This window comes from Gouania willdenowi, chromosome 20, assembly GCF_900634775.1.
Source record: "Gouania willdenowi chromosome 20, fGouWil2.1, whole genome shotgun sequence".
NCBI classification, from domain to species: domain Eukaryota; kingdom Metazoa; phylum Chordata; class Actinopteri; order Blenniiformes; family Gobiesocidae; genus Gouania; species Gouania willdenowi.
Window position 1 is genome coordinate 17,073,244 of NC_041063.1, and position 27,606 is coordinate 17,100,849.

Sequence of the window (27,606 nt, forward strand, 5' to 3'; positions counted from 1 at the left end):
TAGTTTCATGACTGTTTTTATGTCCGATCTGTTGGAAAATGTACTTCACAGTGCAAACATATGCATGTCAAACCTACTGCAAATTATGAAGTTGATGAACTTATTTTTTTTTTTTTTTTTTTTTTTTTTTTTTTTTTTTTATGAACTTATTAAAACCGTCTCTTCCTGCCACCTTGACACCAAACTTGCTGTAAAAGGTGTCGTAAACAACATTGTGCTAAATACATTTTCAATTTTCATGAAAAGATGACATTTTGGAGTCATTGTTGACGATGTGTGGAAAATATCAGAATTTTATCTCAAAAACTTACAGCAACAATTTCAGAAACGTCATTTTTAAACAATCACAATTTCACTGACGTATGAAGCCCATAACCCATTATTAAAAACAAATTACCAACATCTCCATGCTGTCTATATCTACAATACACAGTTGACATAACGAAATGTATATGCGTATAATCACATCAAATATACATTAAAAGTGCAGACTGTTTATGCAACGTCCTATACAACTGTTAACTTGCTTTTTCTTTCTTTTTTGGTTATAAATATAAACATATATACATGTATATAGAAACCGGTACATACAACACAAATATTCTGTCAAAAAACATCACTCAGGCCAGACGCAATATGTGTATTTTTTGGATTTTTCTCTTAATAACTAACTTGTTGCGAAAGCAATGTGTGGTTGTGAACGTGATGCTTTTTTTTTTTTTTTTTTTTTTTTTTTTTTTTTTTTTTTTTTTTTTTTTTTTTTTTATTTTTTTTTTTTTTTTTTTTTTTTTACCTTGTCTGCACATGCTGTCGAAGGTTAACACTACAAGAAGTGCAATCTTTTAACAGCAATGCATATTTTATTATTGCAATTAAATAAATTTATTTATTTCATTGCATAATTGTGACCATCACCAGCCCTCCCTAGGGAAGGGTAAGAAATACTTTATTAAAGGGAGGATGTAAAAAAAGAGAGGGCAGTGTTTACACCAAGGTGAGGGGTTGGAGGGGGGTGGGGAAGTTAACAGGGAAGAGGGATACAAGATAGGATATGGAATGAGTGGGGAATAGTTGTTAGGTTCCAAGTGATGCGATGTGAAATTGTGGTTGTGTATATTGTGCAGTTTGGTGACCAGTGTGCGGTTTAGGAATAATAGTGGTGGCTGTGAACAGAGGAAGAGGTGAGTGGAAATTCCATAAAACAGGTATTTGGGAACAAGGTGCAAGGTGTCTAAGGTTGAGCCCAGTATGAGTGTTATCCCACAGCCCAAGGCCAGTGCATACATGACAAATGTATTTCCAAGAACCGCCACTGCAAAACCCACGAGCCGCCCCCGGGCCCGAAGAAGCAGTCAGGCCAGCAGCGAGAGCGGGCAGCCTAAGGGCCCCCGGCGACCACCCCACGGCCAAGCAGCCCCCCGCACGCCCCCAAGGTCCCAAGCCGAGAGGCAGCCATCGCCCCCCCCCATACACACCCGAGAAAGCCCCAAGGAGCCAAGGACCCAGCGCACCACGCCACCGATCCCACCCCCAACCCCCAGACCCCCCACCCCACCGACCCCCCCCCCCCCCCCCACACACACCCCCGCGCCCAACCCCCCGAGGGGAGGGCCCAGAGAACTCCCTGCCCGAGGCCCCAGCGGAGGAACCGAAGCCCACGCCCAGCAGACGACCAGAGCCGCGCCGAACGGGCAGCCGGCGGGCACCCGCCGGCGAGCCAGAGCCAGCAGGGGCCCGACCCCAGGCCAGAAGGACCCGGAATGGATGCAGCACCAGGAGCAGCCCGCCCAGGGAGGACGACCACACCCCAAGCCGCATAAGGCACCAGGGGGCCGCTGGGAGTCCCCCCGCCGGCCCCCAGGCACCCCAACCTAGCCCCCCATGGCGCCCCAGATCACCCCCTGCTGATGCCGCCCGCGCCACGAGCTTCAGTTTTTTTTAAAGCCAGGGCCCCCCCCAAGGGCCAAGCCAGACCGCCCCGCCGGGATGTGGCCCCCTGTTCGGGCCCCGACACCCTGCCTCACGGGGCACTGCCCAAGCAGGGGCCGTACCAGTAGGTACGCAAGGGCGCGGCACGCGCCACCCGCCCCGAAAGACCCCCGCCACGACCGGCCCGGCCAGCAGGCCAAGCACCCCGGGCCCCAGGAGCACCCCCCGGGAACAGGACCCCCCCAAGGGCAAGCCCCCGGGCCAAGCCCCCCGGGACGCGCCCCCCACCCCGGCCCAGGACCCGGCCACAGCCCAGCAGAACCGCACAGCCCCAGACGGCACAAGGCCAGCAGCCCAGGGCCCGCCGTCCCCCGGACGGCGCAAGCCACGGGGCAGCGCCCCCCGCCGGCCCGCGAGCAACCGGCGACCCCCACCGCGGGGACGGAGGCACCCCAACGGCACACATCAAGTAAGGGACAGCAGCCCCCAGCCAAAGATGCCCCGGACCCACCCACCAGTCCGCAGATGGCAGGACGTACCCACCAGGCGGCCGAAAGCAACCTCAACCACCGGAACAGCTAGCGCCGCCCCCCCAGTAAACAGCATCATCCCGAGGCGCCAAACAACCCCGCCCCAACCCCGGTGAGGACACCAGCACCCCCCAGCACACCCACCCCCCAAACCGGCGAGGCAGGCCGCCCCGGGCCCGCACACCGCGGGGCCCGCCCCCAAGGCCACCAGGAGACGAAACAAGCACCAAGCCACACCCAAGGGGGAGAGGCACCCCCGCGCCCCACCAGGCCGACACCGCCCGGACAGACCCCCGCAAGGAGAGACCCCGGCAAAGCCCCTCCGAGACCCACCGCCACGCCCGACCGCACCATCGTGATGTATTTTTACTCTATGCAGTGGCCCAGCCACCAACAGAGGGGCCAGGCCCCCACCGGAGAGGCCCAAATGTGTGTACCAACCCACCACCCTGTTATGGTGCCTCTCCATTCCCCAATGGAGAGGCACTTCCCGATCCCCTGTGTGAATGTGTGTGTTTGGTGAATGTATGGGGTGTGATTAAAAGAAGGGGGATGGAGGGGAGCGGTGCTCCCCATCCAGCCTCTGTGGATTTATGTGTATGTGGTGTAATAGGCCGGAGGGTGTAAGTGATAATACACCCTCCGGGGGGTGGCATGTTGAGATGTGATTAAAATTGGAGGGATTAGTAGGGCAACTAGGGTGGGAGTGCCGCCCCCACGCCACTACATAGTAACACAGGTGGCGGCCCCCTCCACCCCCAGCCCCACCATCCAGCCCCCCAAGGGTTGGGTATGGGTGTGTGGTGCATTTTGTGAGTGAGCCAGACCAGCTGGGAGTGTGGTGAAGTGAACATGTAGGAGGCCTGTCCGGTGTGAGCCGGGCCCGTCCGCATGGCGGGCCACGCGAGAGGGTAGATGGCGCAGACGGGCAAGTGGCACTGTGGGCCCCGGAGCAGCACAGCCAGAGCCCCCCCCCCACGGCACCCCCCCAGACCGCGCCGGCCCCGCGGAGCACGGCGACAACCCCCACCCCCGGGCACAGCCAGGCACCAACCCCATCCCCCGGCGCCCCAGGGGGCGACCCCCGCCGCACGCCGGCCCGGAGCAACGCCACCCCGCCGCCAAGGGGAGCGGCCGAGCAGGGGGGAGGCCCGCGCCCGCACCAGGGCCAGCACAGGCCCACCCGGCGCCACGATACAACACTCTCCACCGGGAGGCGGCCCCGGCCCCCCCCGACTAGAGAGGACGCCATCCACCGCCAAGCAGGGCCATCCCGCCAGCCACGGACCGGCAAGCCGGAGTACCGAAGCACCCCCAGCCCGGAACCGCCCCCCCCACACCAACGGCGCCAATGGAGCCCCCCCCCCCCCACGGAGGCGATCCCCGACGACCCACGCACCGGCACGAGACACCCCCCCGACGCCAGCCCACCCCGGACGACAGCGGGCCTGAGGCCACCAGCCCCGCCCCGCCCAAGGCTGCGCAGCGCCGCCACGAGCCGCGGCCGGTCCCCGGGCAGATGGCAGGAGAGCACTCCCCCGGAAACGTAGACCAAGGATCCGCCCCCGGGGCACCCCCGCCCCGGAATCGCGCCCACGGCGCCCGGTGCACCCAGCCAGCAGACCAGCCAATCCCGACAAGGATCCACCAGGCCAAGAACCACGCGCCGCGCCCCCGCACACCCACCCAATACGACCCCCGGGGAGACCCCATAGCACCCCCCACCCCACCCCTCTAGCCGTAACGGCCACACCCCGGCCATTGCGGTCAAACAAAAAAGCCCCGGAGGGGGCCCCGCCTGGCTCGCCGCGCAAGCGACATCCCTGGCAAAGGCGCGCCCCAGGGAGCCAAGCCTAGGACCCGCAAGGGCCGACGGAGCAACCCACAGCCACACCCCGCCACCCAGCGACCCAGGAGGCAATCGCCGACCCCGGGCAGCAGCCACCCCCAAAGCCACCCCCACCCCGGATCCCCCGGACCGGAGCCAAGGACCCCACCACCCCAGGCCCCCCAACGAGACCACCCCCCAGCCAACCCCCCCGGCACGGCACCGCCCGTCCCCCAGGGGGGAGCCACAGCCCCCCCACCAGCCCCCAGGCCAACGGGAGCCCCCCAAACCCAACCCAACAGGATGGCGGGCGCAAGAGCAAAGGAGGAGGGGGGGGGGAGGACGAGACAGGGGGACAGGGAGCAAGGGGAAGGAGCGGCAGGGGAGCACGCAGGGCCCCAGCCCCAGAGACCAACCAGATGTGCACGCGAGGGGCAACAGCGCCAAATCAAACAGCCCCGGGACCTCGTGAACACCCAGAAGGAATGCACACCCGTGTCGAGGCAACAAGAGACCCCGGCAACCCACCCCAGCCACCCCGGCCAAGACCACCCCAGAGGCCCAAGGTGGCCCAAGCTTACAGTTGGGCTAGTGCGTTAGTAAGAGTGGTGCTGGCAGTCGCTTGCAGGCTAGATCATCAGGGTTTTAAAAATTTAGATTTAATGCAATTAAAAAAGGAGTCCAACGCTCCTCAAAGCACGTTATTTTTTTTTGTTTTCTGAGAGCAGACATCTTTTCCATGGAAATAAATTCTGTGAGGAGATTTTGCCATTGGTTTATGTTTAAGGATTTTTTGTCTTTCCAATTTAGTAATATTGTTTTTTTTGCTATGGCTAGTGCCGCAAGGATTGATTGTGATTGGTTTGCTGGAAGTTGAAGCATTGTCAGGTCTCCAATCAAACAAAGATTTGGAGATAAAGGAATCCTGCAGTCCAAAATGGAGGACAGTTTTTCAGTGATTAGAATCCAAAAGTGTTGAACTGGGGAGCAAAGCCATAAGGCATGTAGATAGGAATCCGCTGTATTCTGGGTGCACTGAGAGCAGATGTCTGTTGCTAAGAAGCCCATTTTATGCATTTTCTGTTGGGTAGTGTGGGATCTGTGGAGGACCTTGTATTGAATTAGCTGAAGGTTTGTGTTTTTTGTCATCTTAAAAGTATTACAACAAATTTCTGTCCAGAAATCAGTGCTCGGGGTGATTGAGAGTTCGGCCTCCCACTTCGCGATTGGTAAGTAATTACAGTTAGTGTTCGAGAGCGCTCTGTATATTTTTGAGAGTTTTTTTGATTTTGTTGAGATTTTTTTCATATATATAGCCAGTTCTGGAGGTTGTAAAGTAGTTAAGTCTAGTGGAGTATTTTTCTTTATTGTCTCTGTTACTTGTAAGTACTGTAGAAAGTTACTTTTATTTATATCGAATGCTTGGGTTAGATTGTTATATGGCCTGATCTTGTCATTTTCAAAAAGGTCTTGGAGATGAGTGATTCCACTCTCTTCCCATGTTTTCAGATAGAGTGGTGTTTTTTATTTTTAAAGTCAGGGTTGTGCCAGATTGGAGACAGTATACTAATTTTTAATTGGACATTTGTGATGTCCAGGGCTTTCCACCATGCAGTCAGTGTGGAGGCAATTAGTGGGTTTTTAAAGCAGTTGTGATGTTTGAGGGTCGCAGTGATAAAAGGGAGATCAGAGAGTTTAATGTGTTTGCAGTCTAACTGTTCTATTTCTAGCCAGGTGTTGTAGTATTCTTTTGGTTTTAGCCACTCTGTTAAATATAATATTTGGTTTGCTAAGTAATAATGCATGAAATTAGGGGCTTCTAAACCACCCTCGTCTTTGTTTTTTTGAAGGGTTGAAAGGCTTATTTTAGGTTTTTTATTTCTAGTATAGAATTTTGTAGTTGCAGAATCTAATCTTTGAAACCATTGTTTTGGTGGTTTCAGTGGTATCATTGAGAACAGGTAGTTTATTTTAGGTAAGATTTTCATTTTAACTGAAGCTATCCTGCCAAGTAGTGAGATGGGGAGATTGTTCCATCTCCGCAGATCTTCTGTGACTTTGTCCAACATCGGATCATGATTTAGTTTAATTAATTCATTTAAGTTTGGTGATATATTTAAGCCTAGATATTTAATTGTATTTGTGGTGGAGGGGTGTTGTGGATTTTGGTTTGCAGGATTCCATGAGTTTTTTGTCAAAGGGAGGATTGATGATTTGTCCAGTTAATGGAATAGTCTGATAATTTAGAGAAGCTGTTTATTAGATTAAATACTTCCTCTAAAGAGGATTGCGGTTCTTCCAAATAGAGTAAGATGTCATCCGCGTAAAGATTAATTTTGTGTTCTGAGATGGATGAGTGGATTCCTTTAATAACAGAGTTCTGACGTACAGCTGCTGCGAGAGGTTCAACGAATATTGCAAAAAGCAAAGGTGAGAGTGGGCAGCCTTGTCTGGTTCCCCTCTGCAGTGTGAAGCTTTGGGATGTTATTTGGTTTGTGGTTACTGAGGCCTTAGGTTTATTGTACAGGGTGGAGATCCATTGTATGAATGATTCTCCGAAGCCAAATTTGCCAAGGACAGTTAGGAGGAATGACCAGTTTACTCTATCAAATGCTTTTTCTGCATCGAGTGATAAGATTATTTTTTCTTTTTAGAGTTCTGTGCCATGTTGATCACATTAAACAGTCTTCTCACATTGTCTGTGGAGTGTCTATTTTTAATAAATCCTGTCTGGTCTTGGTGTATAATTGACTGTACTACTTTCTCTAACCTGGATGTGAGTGCTTTGGAAATAATTTTTAATTTTTAATTTTTGTGAACGTGATGCTATCATAACGTCAGTAGAAACATATTGGATGTGCTTCACATGACCTGTATTGGTTTTTATTTGGAGTTGGATGAATGACAAGCTACAGATCACTATGTCAATATCTGTGTCAGCCAGGTGCATGGCTGTAGGTGTAGATAACACACTAGTCGATAGTGGCTCTTATTAAATGAAGAGACTTCTGTTAGACTTGGCTGAATTTGTTCACACTTTATAGGTCAGCGTGAGTAGCACAACTCGCTCATTAAGCATTGGATACATATTATTATTGTATTGTGAAGTTGACTTGTTATTCCCTTTTTTGTCTTGATAGGCAACCTTTCCAAAACCTGCACAGCAGACGGCTGGACTGAGATGCATCCTATTGACATTGCTGTGAACTGCGGATACAACCTGAACGGCACCAGTGATGAGGTGAGTGAACTGCATCATGGGTTGAACCATTGGCCCAGGAACGGAGCTGCACAGCAGGGAGCCATGTGGGGAATGAGTGGGCTGGAGGAATTGATGGAGAACACATTTCCTTCTCTCAGTGGGTGGGTGATGTTTTAAAATAGTTGTTGTGATTGATGCTTTCATAACACTGATCTTTGTCTGTTTTTTTATTTATTTATTATTACTTTGCTTTGCTGTGCTGTGGGCCTCCAGTGGCCCATTTGGCTGCCTGGCTGAAAGCACGGTGTAGCAATCCTATTACAAAGTGTTTATTAGAATGTACTCGGACTTTTAGAGTGGAAGAATGCTGGTATCACCACAGAAAGGGGGGGGGATTTTTTTTTTTTTGCTCATTGATCACCCATTTGAAAGCTAGATTGCAACACTGATGATTTTCCTTCATTGCAGTTTAATATTCTATGGTGAACCAGTTTAACTGATGTCCCATTTTCTACACTCCTACATGTACACCCTAGTCCATCACTGATGAATGCACGATTCAGACTTTTCATTATATACGTAGAAAATATGTTTTGTTTTTTTTTCTCAACCTCCAGCCATGCTTTCCCATGCTTGTGTGGGCTGAAAGGAAACTCCCACACAAACATGTAGAGAACATGCAAACTACTCACAAAAAGGTCTGTATGAGGTAAATCCATTGACTAATGCTGGAAGGTGGATTTGCCCAAAATTTAAATAACCACCACCAAGCAGCAAATATCCTCTTCATCATATATTGGCAGTTATCTGGATCAGTGATCCTGATCATGGTACCATTATCATTCACACTTTAAAGGCTTTTAAGATTTTTCTATCCTCATTAATGATGATGCAATAGGTCCAAATGTATGGACGCACCCCATTTATCAAAAATTTATGTTCAAACCAGATCGATCTGGATGAAACTCGTTCAGGAACCAACTATGGTCAATTAAAAAACAAATATGATTTTTTTTATTTATTTATCCAGAATCAATATATTGATCTGGATCCCCTCCAAAATGTAATGGAATCCTACATATCACAAGGTGTGTCTTACCTCCTTGGCGTAGGTAATTGCAACTTAATTTACTAAAATAAACTTAAGATATTTACTCTTTGTCTTCATAAAAGTGCTTTTCTTTTTTAATTTAATGTAGCAGAGCTAATCAAAAGGCTTTACTTTTTAAATGCCCTGATGATGTGAATAAACTAAGTTTTCTGCAGCTTAATTATTATCTACATGCGATTGGCTCCCAAACGTAGACACACTCCAATATTTGCTCATTCAGATTCTTATCAGCACAATAGACGTCCAAAGCTTGTTTGTATGCCAGCCTGTTTGTATTTTTCGGTCCCCGTTAATATCCAATATGTAATATTAGAAGTCACTTTCCCACATGGCAGGAAAAGAGGATATTTTAAACTTTGCTTTAATTGAGTTCAGTATCACCCAAGTGAGATGAAATTGTGTGAGATTGGTTGTGCACTGGTGGTAAAAAATCTTTGCTCTCTGAGACGCAGACGCAGCCTCATTTGTATGCTTCACAGAAAAGCCAGGAGGGACTCGTCTGGTAAGATCCTTTAAAAGGAATTCAATGTCTATCTTTCTGCATAGTTGTTATCTTTTCATGCCGCAGAGCTCTTGATCTGATTTCCATCAAATACTAAATATACAGAGACGTGGCAGCAACACAGCGAGGCTTCTTTGAGAGGTAGTAAGTGCTCGTCTGATAATGAGAGCTGCTTCTAAACTCTGCTGTTCTGGTTCACTTTATTAATATAACGCTGCTTGTTTTTGCAACAGTCACTCCAGCTGTACTTATTATGTGTGTGGAGAAAGCTGTAGAGAGATAGTTTATTTGAGTTATTTAAATATAGTAAATAAGATAATACTACTGCCTCAAAGTAGTGACATTATTATCTTTTCATTTTAGAAAAAAAATTGAAATTAAAGGTCATTGAGGTTATCTGGTTTACTTTATGTGGCGTCTAACTATCTCACTGGACGTGACTCTGGTTGTTTCCATTTACCAATTAGCTTTTTATGTCTGTCACGACTGGTGCTTTCTGGCCTCTCAGCCTGCCCTTCTTTCTCCCCCTCACAGGTGAACACCTGAGGCTAATGCGGTCCAAATGATTTATAAAGCAAGTAAAGGTTCACTTCCAAAAGGTTTGCAAATAGATTTTTTGAGAGAGAAGGGGAATACAAACTAACAGGAAAACTACATTTCAAGACACAATATGCTAGAACACTGAAAAGAGTATAACAATAGCAAGTGTTAAATTATAGAACTGCCTAACATAAACAAGCTTAAACAGCTTTTTAAATTATTAGTATAATGATATACTAAGGTATATCATTAGTAAGTAGAAAGGACAGCAGCAATTTGAACTAGAACAGCAATAATATATCATATGGATATAATAGTATAAAATATATTAATACTTAAGCGTTTTTATTCATTTACATATTGCCACACAGCTTAAAATGTTTGAACCTCATTCACATGCCGATTATTATATTGATGTATTTATTGCAGTTGACCGTCTACGTTGGTAATTTTACCACTTTATGTATTTGATATTAATGGTGGAGCAGACACAGCTGTGATTGCTGGCCCAGCTGATCAATGCATTGTTCCCTCTCCTGTGTGGCACAGGATACGAGTGTGACGCGCTGTTACCTACTGCAATCAAAGCGAGGGCAGCGATTACAGCACACATGGAAGGGAGCGAACAAATCACGCAGCAATACAAGGCTGATATTACGTTACGCTGTGTGAGAAAAGTCAGAATCAGAATAATTGTATTGCCAGTTAGAGTTTAAAACAATACAACTTGGTGGATGGTGTGAAAAAACTAAAGCAAAACAGAAGAAGAAGAAGAAGAAGAAGAAGAAGTCGTTTTCCTCCTCTCTAACCCTGGAATAAGTGCAGCGTCCCGATAAGGTGAAACATTATGTTGCACTAGAAATATGGACTTAGTTGAAGCAACACGGACTCGTGCGTTGCGCAGCAGCAGCTGCGATCACTCAGCTGCTGCTGATTAATTAAAACTCTGACAGACACAGACTTCTGTCCACGTTGGTCACAGTGATTGAACTATTTTCATACTATGTCCAACGTAAAGTCACAGTTTGATCCACTACAGAGTGAAACAAGCTGTCATATGTGGATGAGGATGGACCACAAACTGTTCCCACACATATTTTAATGAGGCTCAGCTCAGTTTGCTTTAAACAATTCATATTTAAAACTGCGTATTATGGAAGCCAATAGTTCTGTTTCACTGCAAACATTCCTCTGTATTAAAGCAGGACGCTCTGCGACCCGGTTATTTCCTCATATCTCCAGCACATCTAACTCGGTCACGCTTTACAGCAATGATGATGATGATGATGTAGATCAAGGAGAGATGTTTTAACTGTGACTCAGTCACACTGCAATAATCTGATCAATAATCTGATCAAATCAACCTGTTATTTTGTTTATCAATGAAGATGTTTCAAATGAAGTTTATCATTTTCACGGATTTCAATGACATTTACAAGCATTGGGAAAACTCCATGTTCCGTGATTTCTAGACAGCCCAAAAAAAATGATATCACCGCCTCTTTTGCTTCAGCCCTTCTTCATTCACACACTACGCGCGGTGGGTGTGTCAGCAGCCTGGACCAGAGAATACACGTAGAAGAGAAGCGTAACTGCACGCGCGCAAAAAAACGTTTAAATCCAGACGGGAGAATAGACCCAACAGGGAATTTCTCTGTCTTTCTCTCTGTTTCTGTCTGTTTAAGACACTTTTAGGTTTCATAAAAGTCCTCCTCACTACTCCAAACAGTTTCACACCTTAGGAGCTCTTTTAGGGCCGAAGATGCTTTGTGAATTACTTTTATCCTAACAAGGAAAAATTCTAAGAAAAATCTTAAAATTCAAGGATTTCTAAGATTTTTCAAAGGGTGGCATCACTAAGAGCTACTTTTAGCCTTGTGAATACGGCCCCTGGTTTTTAGTTGTGCCGAAGATCCCTCTGCAGAGTGCAGAAACAACATGGCAGAAGCACGCATAAGTGTTTTTTTTCTGGAGAAGTACACTTCAAAAATGTTTACCTTTCATGCTCGGGTGCTAGTAAATTTAAGCATGAGTTACAAATAGACATTCCATTTGATGGAGTCATCGACTCACGTCGTTATAAACCTTATTTGATTGATGGGAAAGTAGTCGGCTGTGCCTGGGGAAAAGCAAAACACAATCTAAAGTAAATTAATTTCATTTACCATATGCGCAATCCTCAAGGACTTTTTTTTCAATACAATATCTCGTTTTCTGTAAACCATGCTTTGTTTCACAGTTCTTTATATGATGTTGCTGCTTGTTGTCGACCAGCCTTTTATTATCGTGCTAGCCTTGGGGAAATGTCCTGAAATAAAAACAAACGTACTTAATTTGTTTTTATAATGGAATGGATGATTTCTAACTACCTAATGCTAACATAGAATAATTTAATCTAATTAAGCACATGTTTACCTGCACATTATGCCTTCATGTGAGAAAGCCAGGTCTGTGGGGATGAACTGCCAAACATCTTTAATCTCTAAGATTAAGATACGGCACATAGGTTCTAACTGATAAATACATGTTTAAACAATATGAATGGCTACTGTATATCTCCTCTTTGTTTGAATGATTTTTGTGCAGCAGAAGTCACTGCATGAACTGCTGTGGATAGAATTCTGCATTCTGCTGCTCAATAGGATCAGATTTGAATGGAGATTTTATGCAGATTTAGATTGCAGCATCTGACTGAACTGCACTATGCATATCTTGTTGCTGGAAAACAGTAAATGTATTTATTTAATTTCATATTTCATCTTCAGATGAGAATCTAGGCCTAAGCTGCTGTAGAAGTATTTACCTTGGTGAATTCTACAGTAAACATGTAGACTTCATGATACAGGCTTTAGCGCACTGAGCTTATTACATATTAGCATGCAGCAATTACATCATGTAGTTTTTACATATATCTATGAAGTTACGTATACGGTATATCAATAGTAACACATACCTGCTTGCGCTCCTGCTTGGTGACAGCAGAAAATGCAAAATTTAACATTAGGATGGACATAATGTAGAATATTTTATGAAAACAATATTTTGGATGTGTTGTTTGATTTAGCATCGACAAAATATAATGACACATGGGCTTTTCCTAGAACCACAGGCAGTATTCTAAGGTGAACCTCTTACAAAATGAAGGAATGAAGGCAAAAAGTTTGAATCCTAACCAGTAAACATCCTCACCTCCTATAATGGTGGCTCTACTTTGAGCTCCTCCTCCTTCTCCCTATACACCACCACCCCTTTTCTCAGGTTTGGGAATGACTTAGAAACACAAACAGATGTACTCTTACTTTACTTTCCTGTTGGTTATAAAGCAGACAAAGGCGAAGGTTGATCCTGAGACACGTTGCTGTGTGTGTTTTCACAGGGAAAGTTTTTCTGGCAGGTGAAGATTGGCTACACCATCGGCCACAGTGTTTCACTCATTTCTCTGTCTACAGCCATTGTGATCCTCTGCATCTTCAGGTACGTAAATTATAGCAGAATCAACGTAATCATTTTAATTTCTATACAAATGCATTAATAGTACTTTTTTTAAAAAACGACAGATGGAAGGCTTCTTAATCATTAATACTGTATATTGAAAATAAAAAAAGGATAGACTTCTTAGGTTAGTTTTTAAACCTTGCTCTATTGAAATGATGTATTCTTTATTATCTTTGGGTGTTTGGGCACCAATTGCAATGTTTAATTAAAAAAAACGTCCTTGATTATGGTGACAGCCTGTTATTATCGGGTGATGGTTCCTGCGGCCAGAACTGTTGAAAACTAGAGTTTTTTGTGTTCATAAGCTAAATCAATGAGATGTAATTATATTTAATGGCCTTGTCACTGGACTGAAAAGCAGAGTTCTAACATATCAAGGGAAAAGTTGAAAGTTTTCCACCCGAAAGATCAACTTTCTTAATCCAGACATAATTCAGTCGTTCTATCTGTGAGCTGTGTTGCTGAGTTGTATGATAATGATTAGCATTTTGACCTTGTGCTGTCAGGGTTTTATGATACATGTATGATATTAATCTATTATACGTTCATTTCATTTCTTTCTCACAGATCAGTGCAGCGTCTTTGTTTCAGCCTGTTAGGGAATGGAAAAAGATGCAAATGAATATGATTGTCACAGTCTTTCATCTTGGTATGGTTTACATCTCAAGTGTGATGGGATTTAAAAAAAAAAAAAAAAAGCTGCATGGTGCTCGAAGAAGAGAATAAGATGACAGTTTAGGATCGCTGTCTCAAGGAGCTTTGTGCGATACCACTCTGGGTTGTTTTGATGGTGGAGGCGGCAGGCTGATATTCTTTTGATATTCGTATGCATGAATTAATGAATGAATGAACTGCTTTAGGAGGCTGTTGTGTTGCTAGTTTGATAAAACACTACAGCACTCACAAAGGGTGGACCGGAACCTGGCATTTTCTTCAGATCAGCCCACTACATTATCATTGACACCACGTAGAAGCTCTTATTAAGTCAGTGATTCTCAACATGTGGCTCTTTATGGCTTAATTTTAATATTATTCCCCTGGAAAACCTTAAAAGGGGGAAACTTTCGAACCCCTTTTTACCTATGTCCTTTGGCCATATTGTAACATCCTTTGTCTGATTTTGGCCCCTTTTCGAAACTTTTTTCAGACTTTAGTTACCGTTTGCCAATTAATATCCTTTTTTCCCTATTTTTATGTCCATTTTTGCAAGTTCTTTTTGACCCTTTCATCCCATTTTTGTCCTCAATTTTTTGGCCACTTTTCCTCCCAATAAGCAAACATTTGCCTGATAAATTCCACTTGTTTCCTCTTTTCCTACATTTTGTCTCTTTTTGTTTCACATTTTAGCTCTTTTTTACTGCTGTTTGCCACATTTTGCCCTCATTCATTTTTGGCCACTCTTGACTGCTTCTGGCCTATTTTAGTCACTTTTCACTCTTTTCATGCCACATTTGAACCATTTTTGGACCTGTTATAATGTCTGCCTCCATTCGCTCGTCAAAAAAATTAAAAAAGCAGTGAATCTGACGGGCCCACTTCGGGTCAACGGCCCACTGGGACGATGCCCTGTATGCCAGATGGCCAGTTCACTCCTGGCACTCACAAATCTTAGCTGAGCTTTACAGTTTAATAATGGTTGATTAAAAGTTTGACCATCAAGCACTAGCTGTTGCCATGATTCATAGGAAAATACTTTGACATCTAAAGGTAAATTCACTCCAGTGTGCTGCCTTTCTGAAACGTATCTGAACAAACAGTATTTGCATTTGAAAGCAATGAAATACCTTCAGTGATTCAGCCTGAGGCAGCGACTTTACCAACAATTGTCCAAGGCCACAGTGAATAGGAGTGATATAATTCTTGTGTTACGGAGTTAGTCGTTGATCAGAGATGGATTTGAAAGATTCACTCTGAGATGTTTGTTCTCCTCCCCACGCGTGGAGATCAAGGTCAGGATGACAAATTAAACAAGTCAGGATATGAAATCCAAACAAACCAACGATATGAGACATGACAGGGCGAGAGGTGTGTGGGGGTAAACAACTCTGTCATGGATAAATTGTCAAGCTATTGTAAAACGGGTTTAGATAAATGGACATTCACAACTGGGGACAAAATTCAGCCCTGGCATTTTCTGTCTAGATCAGCCCACTTATCAGCGGACACCACGTAGAAGTCGTTATTAAGTCTATGATGTTCAACATGTGGCTCTTTTTGTCTGAATTCTAATTACTAGCGCAGTGCGAGTGGGAGGTTAAGTACCTTTTTCATGGATGGTTTACATGGGAGTTTTAATTCCTCTTTAATTCAGAATAAGAGTAAAATCCTCTTTCACCTGTGGGCATACCATTGGCCGATCTCGTTAGAAGCTGCAGGTCTGGGCCTGGTTAACAGTTGAATGTGAGACCACTGAGAATTCCAAGGGCCACAGTGGGGGACAGTCGCTGAAGTGGTAGCTGTCCATGTGTACTTCACCCACATTGCCTAGTATGAATGTAGTGTGTGAGTGAATGTTGGTGGTGGTCGGAGGGGCCGATGGCGCACCATGGCAGCCTCATTTCTGTCAGTCTGCCCCAGGGCAGCTGTGGCCACAATAGTAGCTTACCACCACTAAGTGTGGAGTGAAAGAGAAATGCCTTAATTTTGTACAGTGCTTTGAGTGTCTATGATAAAGCTCTATATAAAATCCAATGCATCATTATTATTATTATTAAACTGACCTTGTAAACACTCAATTCCTAATAAAAGTGTGATCTGAAAAAATATGCATTAATTGAAATTCTTTATAATGAAGTTTAGGGCAAACCTACAAACTTCTTCCTGTTTTGTAATTTAAATGAAATTACTGTGACTACTTATTAGGTTATGACTAAATTGGTGATAAATTAAGCATTTAAACTCTTTCATTTTCTTGTGCCTTGCACAATTATGTCTATATTCGTCTTTTAGAGTCTCTTTTAGCTCTTTTTTCAGGGCTAAAGTAGAGATGACCTGGACATTGCAAATATTTTAGGCTGTCAGGGACCTTTGGGAAAAATGCCATGGTTTTTTTAACCAAGTATTTACTACCACAATATACTCTGTATTGTGTTTTTGTCACTTTTACTGGTATTGTCATCAACATCATTGTTTCATTAAATCGCGCTTTATGAAAGAAAGGTTGGTTGATCATCTCTAATTTTCTTTCCACTGACATGAGTAAGAGTAAAGTCTTTTATTATCACATCATCACATCATCGTCATTTTCACTACGACTGGATATGACAGAAAAAGCTTTTCACAGCCTTTAATGAGAGAGAAATAAAGTACCTGTAATAACAGACATGATATTAGATAGAAAATAAGTATAATAACAGACAAACCAAACTTATTATTGGAACAATCCAACAAACATTCACAATAATGTGGTTATATCCAAGAGTACAGTCAGGGTACATTATAACAATAGAATTATTCAGCCAAAAAATGAGAGAATTTATGTTGCGCAGAAATACATCCATAAGCAAGATTCATAAAACTATTTATATGGTAATCGTATAATGATGCAGGTTGCATGTTTTGTAGTTTTTATATAAATATTGAGATCCAGTCGGACATTTTCAACTTCGATTCAAGCTTGTTTCATTTTGTGGGAATCCTTTGCATACAACAAGAAGTATCTTTTATTTCTCAGTTAGATCTTTAATAATTAATTTAAGTCTTATCAGTTCCGCTTCCTTCACTGGTTATTTTCACTGACTTCAGAATCAATCTTAAATTCTACATTTTAAAGAAGTGACCAGTTTGTTTGTTCTTGTTTGTTTGTGGTTTACTTTTTCCTTTGTTATTGTATTTTTTATTTTTTTTTTCAATAAGCAGAGTTTAATTTTTGTGCATCAATCTTTCTCCCTGCCTCTTTTTCCTCTGAACATCTCACCCCTCACATACGTGACAGTCCATCTGTGAAAATGCTGCAGAAAGAAAACACAGTATGAAATCATGTATTCATTCATGTAAGTGATGTAATGCAGCCTTGGAATGAAAAGGCTTTTGCTGTTTACTGAGAACACTTTGTCTCTGTACATAAAGAATCCAAACAATATCAACAATTTCATTTTCTGTCATTCTACATCATCACTTCTTTTGTTCCATTGTGTGTGTGTTTAGACCTTATAGACGTTTCTCACCAAATCTTCAGACATACTGTAGTTCTCACGCTCAGGTAAACCAGAAGCTTGTAATGGTCACAGTGTATTGAAGCAGTTATAAACACAAAAGAATGTAATTTGAATAACAACAGTTATTCTGATCGGTTATGACAGTATGGAAAAATATCCTCTACAGTATGAAATGAGGTCCATTGTCACTACAGGGGGGAATAATTGATTTGTTGAATGTATCATGACCACCAGGAGACCAGGAAGTGTTAAAACAAAACCTGTCAGGAATTCTACTGATAATTTCATCATTTATATGCCAATATAATTCCATAGAGTGGAGCCTCAGGCGTTTTAAAATGTTTCTGCACATAATTTGAATTTTGAGAGTAATTTGGTTTAGCTAATTGTGAAAAAGAATTTCAACAAGTTGGCCTTTAAAAATAGATGGGGTGCTTTAAAATGTGTCTATCTAGTAATGAAACAGAACAAAAAATAAATTAATGAATTAAATTTGTTGGTTTCCAACACTGCTTAATGTGACCCATCTTTGTCTCTTCTCCTTTTCCATAGGAAACTCCACTGCACAAGAAACTACATCCACATGCACCTGTTTGTGTCATTTATTCTGAAAGCCATCGCTGTCTTCCTCAAAGACGTGGTTCTGTATGAGGTTGGTGAAGTGGACAACTGTTCCACAGGCTCGGTAAGTTGGCTTTTAAAGCTCTTTCTCTTTAATTGTCACTTAGAGCTCAGTGGGTGCTTCAATGTCCTGGAACCAATAGGAACACAGTTTGTGAAGGTCAGAAAACCCAAAACGTGAAGAAAATTAGTCCTGCTTTTTGATTTTTCCCACTGTCCAAAAATATGCGCATTAGGTTAATTGAAGACAATATATTATGGTGTCATAATATGTTGTCTGTGTTTTAGGTGATGGTTCATGCAGAGCCCTGTAACCACATTATAGGATGAATGGATAAATCAAACATGATCTGTTTTTATCATTTTCTATATGTATATAAATGTATTCATCGATTGATCACAGCTCCAAAATAATGATTGTGAATAGTATTGCATAAACTTTGATTAAGGCATTCAATATTGTTTGAAAATAACATAAATATTGGTACAATATTGTAGTTATTTTTAATAAGAATAGTAGTTTAGAAAAAGAGAGCTACTTTTTCCTTCAGTAGAGTGGACAGACTGCTGTGCCTCAGCAGCAGAATGTAAAAGAGTAATAATTTCTGTCTGAACAGATTTCAATGTTCAAGGTCCAAACTCTCGTATTAACAGTGAAATGCTCTAAACCCAAGAGTTAGATTATATTTGCACTTTATTATAATGGACCTTCTTGGTTATTTTTTTAGAATAAGAAATATTGTTGGTAGTAACCGACTGGCCTTTGATGAAGCCCAAACCTTTGAAGTCTGCATGGTTCACATTCTACATTTTTCTGTGTTTTTCTTTGTGAAAACAAATGCAGGGTAAACACAATTTCTGTGTGATAACTTAATGATTCAGTGTGTCGTTTACAACTTCAAGATGTGATTAATAGCGATTAATGAATTGGTTAATTTTCTTTTATTGATTCACACCTCTACTAAAAAAACAATAAATTGTTGGAAGAAATCAGGGGTAATATTGCAAGTTTCCTTTGGAGATGCCAAGAAAAAGAAAAAGACTTGTTTTGCAATGAATTTTCTTATTCTCAAGGTGGCTTTATGTGTTATCCTTTCTCCCAGAGAATCCAACATTTTTTATGACGTGCCAAGTCCTGCATATTTAAAATATCTCTCTATTCCAACTCACCTCACTCTGTACTCTTTATACTGGCTAACTATAGACCAATCAGCAACCTCCCATTCATAGCCAAGATTATTGAGGAGGTGGTCTTCAACCAATTGAATCAATTTTTGACGTTCAACAAAATATTTGATACATTTCAGTCAGGCTTTCGTTGTTATCACAGCACAGAAATGGCTCTTTTCGAAGTGATCAATGACATAAGGTTAAACACTGATTCAGAAAAAGTATCTGTTCTCATTCTGTTGGATCTAAGTGCTGCATTTGACACTGTAGAATATACAATTCTATTGCACAGATTGCAAACATGGGTTGGACTAAATGGAAAAGTAATGCAATGGTTTAAGTCGTATTTGAAGGAGCAAAGTTATTTTGTAAGCATTGGAAACTTTGAATCTGATAGATTATCAATGTCCTGTGGGGTTCCTCAGGGCTCTGTTCTTGGACCTCTTCTGCTTAGCCTTCATATGCTTCCTTTAGGACAAATTTTACAGAACTGTAAGGTTGATTATCAGAGCTACGCAGATGACACACAACTATGTCTATCACTGAACCCAGTTGACTATGGTCCCATAGAGGTGTTGTGTGACTGCTTTGAAAGAAAAAAACTGCTGGCTGAGTGAAAACGATCAGGAGAAACTGGTCCATGCTTTTATCTCCAGCAGACTGGACTATTGTAATGGTCTTCTGACAGGAATCCCCCAAAAGAGCATCAAACATCTACAGCTGGTTCAGAACGCTGCAGCTCGGGTCTTAACCAGAACAAAGAGGTCAGAGCACATTCCTCCAGATTTAAAGTCTTTACACTGGCTCCCAGTCAGCCTCAGAATATACTGTAAAGTTCTGCTGCTGGTGTATAAATCTGTGAATGGGTTTGGTCCAGAATACATCAGTGAGATGTTAGTCAGGTATGAACCCAGCAGGTCTCTCAGATCTATGGACACAGGTCAGATAGTGGAGACCAGAGTTCACAGTAACCATGGTGATGCTGCTTTTAGTTGTTATGCTGCAAAGAAGTGGAACAAACTGCCAGCAGAGCTGAAGTCAGCATCTAATGTGAACATTTTTAAATCAAAGTTAAAGGCACTTTTTTTCTCTACTGCGTATGATTGAGAGAGAGATTTTTGGTCATGTTGTTGATGTCATGTGTTTGTTGATGATTTTAAATGATCTTATAGATTTGAAGCTGTTGAATGTTTTCTGTTTGATCATGTACAGCACATTGAGTTGCCTTGTATATGAAATGCGCAATAGAAATAAATTTTCCTTGCCTTGCCTAAGTGTTCTAAGGCTCTACAATAAGCCTGCGTGATGCAGCAGGGAGTTATTGTATCAAAAGCATGAAGAATGCAGCTCTCTACGACCAGAAGATAATAGCCCTGTCTTAAATTGTATCTTTATATTTGACAAGCCAATACATTCGTGCTTTGCTTTTTATTAACACTACTAAACTGTACAATATATCTTCCTGAAACAGTTCATACAGAAATTGCAGCTTAAACACAAATCAAGTTCAATCTATCTACTTTACCGTACATCGTAAGATGTGTTGTACGGACTAAAGCATCTACTATTTATTGGAATTCTTTTGTAATCTTGTAGTTGAAGATGAATCATTGTGTTTAGATAAGAGAATTCCTGATTCCTCACCACGTCCGTTAAATGACAGAGCCATAGAGCGGAAGGTCTGAGTGCAGCCTGCAAACACAAAAGTTTATGTTACACTGTGTGTCCGTGCGACGCAGGGAGCTGTAAAGCAGTGTGTTTATTATATGGGCTCCGTGGCCGCATGCAGCGCCTTGGTGTAGCTCAGGGTTTGGCAGAAACCAGCTGCTGTCAGAGGTTGGAGGAGAAAAACACATTTTACAAACAGACCTGATGCCGCGTAGCTCAGCGTGAGCCCTGCATCACTTCCATTACAACTGCACACCTACTGCTGTGCATGCATGTCCCTGTATGTTTCCTTCATCCTTCTATAGTTGGAGATCTACGGCCACAACCCTTTTGATTGTTTTATTACACCCAACTCTTCCAAAGTGAATAAGTGTATCTAACCATTTTTATATAGATTTTGTGGTGTGTGACAGCAAAATGTCCATTGCAATGTTGGAATAACTAAAATATATCCAAGATTTATCCAAGATGTTTTATAAACCAGCCCTTTGTACTGGTTTATAAAACAATGCAATATGGACTTAATTTACTTTTACGCTTTAATGAGCTGTTAAAATCTTTGACTTCATGTTCAAAAGATATAACTCAACAACAACAAACAAAAAAAACCCCAGAATCTAACTTTTGAACCATCTCTGAATAAATTAGTTACACACTGTTTTTTTTTATTTTTATGAATACATAGATGGAAGATAGAATGATGTTATTGTCCTTGCACAAGTACAATGAAATTGCACATGCCCCCTCAACAACATTCAGCTGATTCATGTTAAACAGACACAATCATGGTAAAAACAACATAAGGTACGCTATAAGTTGGTTGGGATAAAAAGTTCATAATGTTTTTTAAGCCTTTATGCCTTTTTTTTAGAGCTTTTCTTAGCTACAAATACAGCAACAACAGCCAGTTATTCAATAATGTTATTGAGTTACGGTTCAAGGTCATTTTCATGTTACCATAAAAACGAAATGTGTTTCTCGGAACTAATAGTTATATTAACCGGATTATAGTGCAATACAAACGTAGCAGAAATAAATAATGTAAATGAATAATAAAGTCAATAATGTAATCAAACTTTTCCATTGTTGCATTTATTTCATTGTACAGTAATAGTTTTTATATTGATGTAACATTAGAAACCTCATTTGAAAGTTTAATAACTGCAAAATACGTGCAAAAAAAATGGTATTAAATTTGTCATATTGGTTTTTTTTTATTGTATAAGACACAACTTTGACCCACTGATTTGTACGTGTGATGGTCTTTTCTGTTTTGACCTTTTGTCAAACCTTTGTCGGACACTTCCTCAGATAGAAGCTAAATTTGTCTTTCTATCCATTTTTTTTTTTTTTTATCTCATTATCCTGACAAGGGGCTTGTGAGAAACTCCATTTAATCTCAGGTGGGGAAAAAATCAGACTAGGCTACACTCTGCACAGGTCATCCTCTGTCGATGATCGGTAGGTCTATAGGGACAGAAATGATCCCACTGCTGCACCAGACATCTACCACTTCTGTTGTGTGCCTGTTTGATAGAAATCCTCTCACATCAAATCTTCACATTATTTTTTATTCATTTATTTTGTGTCAAATCAGTAACCAATATACACCACATGCGCTGTCATGTTCATAGGATAATCATTGTGTCCCAATCAACCTCAACCTGAAAGAGTGAGAGTTGGTTTTCTGGGAATTTAGGATATTGTGAAAGAAGAGGACATTTTATTCTCTATAATGTCAAAAAGCAGCCTCCACATCCTGCTTTCAGTTTGTCTGTGTAAACTAGTTACAGGGTGAACTCACAGCTCCTGATGGAAATGAGCTGTCAGGACCAACAGGCAAAGTTTTTTTTTTTTCTCTCTTCTCACTTACTAGAATCTGTCTGGAGCATTTTTGCACAGAGGAATCATTTTTTTCCTGGATAACAACAGCCTAAGATCATATGAACTACAGACAAGTGTTCATTTTTAAAGGACAGCAATTCACTAATCACAGTATTGGCATTTACAGAAGGTTATCACTTCTTTTTTTAATGATTGGTAAATTAATTTGTCCATATTTTTGTGCTGCCTGTATTTTCTTAAAACAACATTTTTGGACACAGTTGAGTCCATGGTGGCCATTGTCTGTTTTTATAAAGGCCTGTCTGTCCTTTTGAGACAATCCTTGTTTTGTATTCAGTCTAATTGTATTTAATAAATAAATGGGCCAGAATACAAACTTAACAGAATGCAATCAATAAACATATTTAAATTTCCTTTAAAGGGAAAAATCTCAACAGATTAGAGGAGACAGGATGCAGAAGCTGTGTTGCCAGGTTGGTGTAGGCTAAATGTTGGCAGAGTTTTGACAGTTCATGTGTAAAATTACCAGCTCAATCTGGCAACGCAAGGTAGACGGCATCATGTGTGAGGTGCTTAAAACAAACACAGACACATTTTGTGTAGTTTTGTGTATTTTTCTGTTATGTGTATTTTTCTCATTTTTTTTTTAGTGTATTTTCAATTATTTAGTGTATTTTCCATTATTTAGTGTAGTTTTGTAGTGGTTTTGTGTATTTTTCTGTCATTTTGTGTTAGTTTTGGTCTTGTTTTAGTGCATTTTTCTGTCATTGTGTGAATTTTTGCTTTATTTTGTGTATTTTTTTGTGATTTTGTGTATTATTGTTGTTTTAGTCTATTTTTCTGTCATTATATGTGTTTTTGTAGTTGTTTATGTATTTTTCTGTTATTGTGTATTTTTGTTGTCATTGTTTTAGTGTATTCTTCTGTCATTTTCTGTAGTTTTGTAGTGGTTTTGTTTTGTATTTTTGTTCTTTTTTCTAGTGTATTGTCCATTATTGTGTGTAGTTTTTGTTGTTTTAGTGTATCTTTCTGTTATTATGTGTATTTTTGGAGTGGTTTTGTGTATTTTTCTGTCATTTTGTGTATTTATGTTGTTTTAGTGTATTATTCTGTTGCTTTGTGTATTTTTGCATGTTATGAATCATATTGTTGAAGTGAAAAGGTAAATGTTGAAATGAGACAGAAGCTGCTCATTGGTGCCTATCATTAGAGTGCTACAGTGCTCCATCATAAGAACTGAGATGGAATCTTACTATTGTAAAGAGCATGAAATCATAGCAGAAAATTGGACATGCAACATGCTGTTTATAAATGACAACAATAAGATACAAAGTTTACTGTTCTCTTATAGGTGGGCTGCAGAGCTGTGATTGTCTTCTTCCAGTATTGCATCATGGCCAGCTTCTTCTGGCTCCTCGTGGAAGGTCTTTATCTTCACGCTTTGTTGGCCGTTTCTTTCTTTTCTGAGAGGAAATACTTCTGGGCTTACATTTTGATCGGCTGGGGTAAGAATCCATTTTTGAACTAACAAAGGATAAGCCAGGCCACTAGTTATAAAACTTTGGAAAAAGGACGAGACTATACTATACTATAACCAATGAAAACATTGATATATTTCATGTTTCCAGGAGGTCCAACAGTGTTTATCACAGCTTGGAGTGTCGCTAAGGTGTATTATAACAATGTGGGGTAAGAAACACCTGGACACATGGCTGGAAATTTAGAATTGATCTTTTTTTTTTCTTCTTAACAGATGTTTTATGTCTTTCCAGATGTTGGGATATAATCGAAAACAGTGACCTATCATGGTGGATTATCAAAACTCCTATTCTGGCATCAATCCTGGTATAAAAAAACAAGATTAATGGCCTTTGTCAACATTATCAAACACTAAAACAACTTTCTTTAATCAGTAGTCAAAAAATAAGGAATTTTCTCAAGCTCTTTATCAGTTGATTACTCTTAAGGATCGCTAATGGTTGACCTAAACCACATAAGTATCTATTATTAACCTTTCATCTGCATGTTTCTAAAAAAAAAGTGCTATATATACAGTATGTAACCTAGAATTGTGTGTTTTCCTGGGTTTGATCTCTCTTATTGGCCTCCTTTCTCCATGTCTGTACATTTATTTTTTTATCTCCATAATCAGAGCTGTTATGGTTTTATTGCGTGGGTGTGTGCATGTGGCCCTGCTGCCCATTACAGGTCACTGTTCCATTACAGGGCTAGCAGACTGGGACAAACATTCCCATATGCACATTCAGCGACTCTGCTTACTGTTTTAGAAATAATTTTAGATCCAACCAATGAGCTGAAATCAAACTGTGCACCACTAAAGCAAGTAACTAAGTAGCCCTAAAGCAAGACAGTAAAGAATATAATGATAATATTCAGATTTGTTCTGTAAATGCACCATACAAACACAACGCATGTGAAATGAAACCATATGTATGATTATATCTATAATTTTTTTTTTTTCATTTCATAAATGACCAAAAAAGGTGAGATGAATTATTTTAAAATGAATGTAAACCTCTGAAAAAACTGCTCAGTCTAATTAAGAAGCACTTAGACAGCGAAGCAAACACATTAATCGATGTGTGCGCGTCCATTCGTGCTTGTTCGGTGAATGAAGGCCCATTTGTGTGAGTGAAAATCAAAGACGTTCTCAGGGCGTGTGAAAAGGAGGGTAAAGACAGTTCAACAAGCATTACTTGTGAGACACTAGTGGTGTGAAAAGGTCTTTTCTACAAAAGAAAATGAATCGGAGCTTTAGGACTGCTTCAGCTCACCCATCTGGAATTCTCTACAGGGTCTATTGAACCCAGAAACAAAAAAAAGCCTAAAAATACGTTTTCCAAGAGTGAAAAATACACTGTTTTTCTTTCTTTCCCCTCATTAAATTATCACAGACATTTTCCTCGATTTTATAATGAGATGTATTTTGTTTCCAATTTTCCTGTCTTATTTTATTTTTATCTTATTCATATATTCATCACCCTTAGAAACAGTTAGAATTTGCTTTTTCTTTGTAGCACAGTTAATGCTCAGGTGGGCTTTTATTGGATTTTTGGGACTTTTGAAGTGTGAAAGGTAGTCATGGTTCATTTAACCCTGGGTGTTAAGTTTTTTTTAGACGGCATTTGGCTGCAGCTCCACATATTCCTTTTATTAAACACCACAGAGTGGTATTGATCTTTGTCTCTAAAGCCGCGGGTAACTCTGGGGTCAATTGACCATTTTTTTCTTTTTAATGCTGTTGAATGTTGGAAATCTTAAAGTGAACAAGTTAGTGTTTCATTTTATTTGTGTTCATATAAGAACACCAATCTACAAGGATCTTATTAAAAGAAACAATTATAATTATATACTATCAATGACTTTCTAACAACTATGAATTTGTCATTATAAACTAATGCATTCACGCTATTAGTGATTGCACATTTTTCCAAAACAGTTACAGTTACTGTTTGTGAATATTTAATGTTTTTGTAATTAAATTTCCACATCTCCGCAGATGAACTCCATTCTTTTCATCTGCATCATTCGTATCCTTCGTCAGAAGATCAACTGCCCTGACATTGGAAGAAATGAGTCCAACCAGTACTTGTACGTATAACGTAATGGACCTTTATCTCATTTCATATGATAAACTGTCTAATGAGATCATAATATCAACACTGCATGTGTTTGTGTTTTAATTTTATGAACTAGATGCTTTATTGAACAGTTTTGGCTTGTAGATTTGTATCACTCTTGTTAAATTACGTGTTTAATGTTTATCAGATTAAAAGAAATCTATGTTTTTAATTTGCCCTCAGCTGCTTTACACAGAGATATAGGTTAAAAAATGAGCCTGTTGCAGAGTTTATGATAAGATTTTTATCCTTGGTAATTATGCTGTGTAGATTGTGAACTTAAAATTTAGATACATTTTGACTTTCTATTGTTATTTTTTAGCAATTTTGTGCATTTGGTCAGCTCAGAACTGGTTTATAGTAGAGAATCAGAGTCTAGGGTCATAGTCAGAGCAAGATATATCCGGAGGGTCACAGACATTTGTTGAATGTTAATTCATAGATAAAATTCCCTCATATTTCCTGCATAAATGAGATTTAAAGCATTGATTAACTTGGCTCCCACATATTTGCCTGCGTTTACTGTCCAAACACTTGCCTCTCCACTGGCCATGGTTATATTTGGAATTTATTCCGGTTTAAATCATTTGGAATTAAAGTGTTATGCTTCGTGTTTACATGGAAATAATAATTCCCGAACTGAGATTTACATGGAAAAACGGTTTATTCGGCTTTAGATAATTCCGCTTTAGGTCTGGGGGGAGAACGTGACGTATCACGTCTATCGGGAAAAACACACAACAAACCTTTTATTGTCGGCTATAACACAGAAGACCACATGAGAACTGTTTTCACTTGTATTTTCATTGTAGTTTTGAAGCAGCAGCTTGACAAAAACACATGGTTTCAGTTTGGACCGCAGAGCGGAACTAATCAGCGGTAAATAAAGCCCAGTAAAACTCTGGAAAACAATCACCAGGAATAAATTTTTGCTCCCTAGTAATGATAGTAGCTCTAACAACTGGTTCAATGATAAACTTGGTGAAATTACAGCCTGTGAATGCAGTACGGGGATGCGTTTACTCCGCCTCCGGGTCTTAGTGCCAGCCGTCCGGTGAAACCTGTTCCATTTACCGTGTTTACCGAGGTCCGTGTGTGTTTAATAAGTCAGTGTGTGTTCGTGTGAAAGTTTGCATGTTCATGACTTTGTCCATCCACTTTTTTCATTATAGCCATGTCTTTTAAAATTCATGTTAAGCTAAATCAACTATGTATTTTCTACAGTCTATGTATGTACCAGTGAATGCCCCGCCCCCACGTCTCCTGTTTATAAAGCAGCATGAGCTCAGCTACGGAGTGGGTGGGAGGAGGGCGGGCCGTCCTCTGTCACCGTGCGGGGAGGAGGAAGTCAGTGTCCCGTCTATAGA

General features: G+C 41.0%; 1 protein-coding gene across 2 annotated transcripts in view; it reads left to right on the forward strand.

Annotated features, from left to right (window-relative positions):
- The window catches only part of vipr1b (vasoactive intestinal peptide receptor 1b), a 62,612-nt gene that overhangs the window by 28,766 nt on the left and 6,240 nt on the right, over positions 1-27,606 (forward strand). For both annotated transcript variants that reach the window (XM_028434713.1, XM_028434714.1), the window contains exons 4-10: positions 7,428-7,528; positions 13,019-13,116; positions 17,847-17,979; positions 23,950-24,103; positions 24,227-24,287; positions 24,371-24,443; positions 26,119-26,210. In XM_028434713.1, the coding sequence (XP_028290514.1) occupies positions 7,428-7,528; positions 13,019-13,116; positions 17,847-17,979; positions 23,950-24,103; positions 24,227-24,287; positions 24,371-24,443; positions 26,119-26,210 (712 nt within the window). The remainder of the gene's footprint in view (positions 1-7,427; positions 7,529-13,018; positions 13,117-17,846; positions 17,980-23,949; positions 24,104-24,226; positions 24,288-24,370; positions 24,444-26,118; positions 26,211-27,606) is intronic.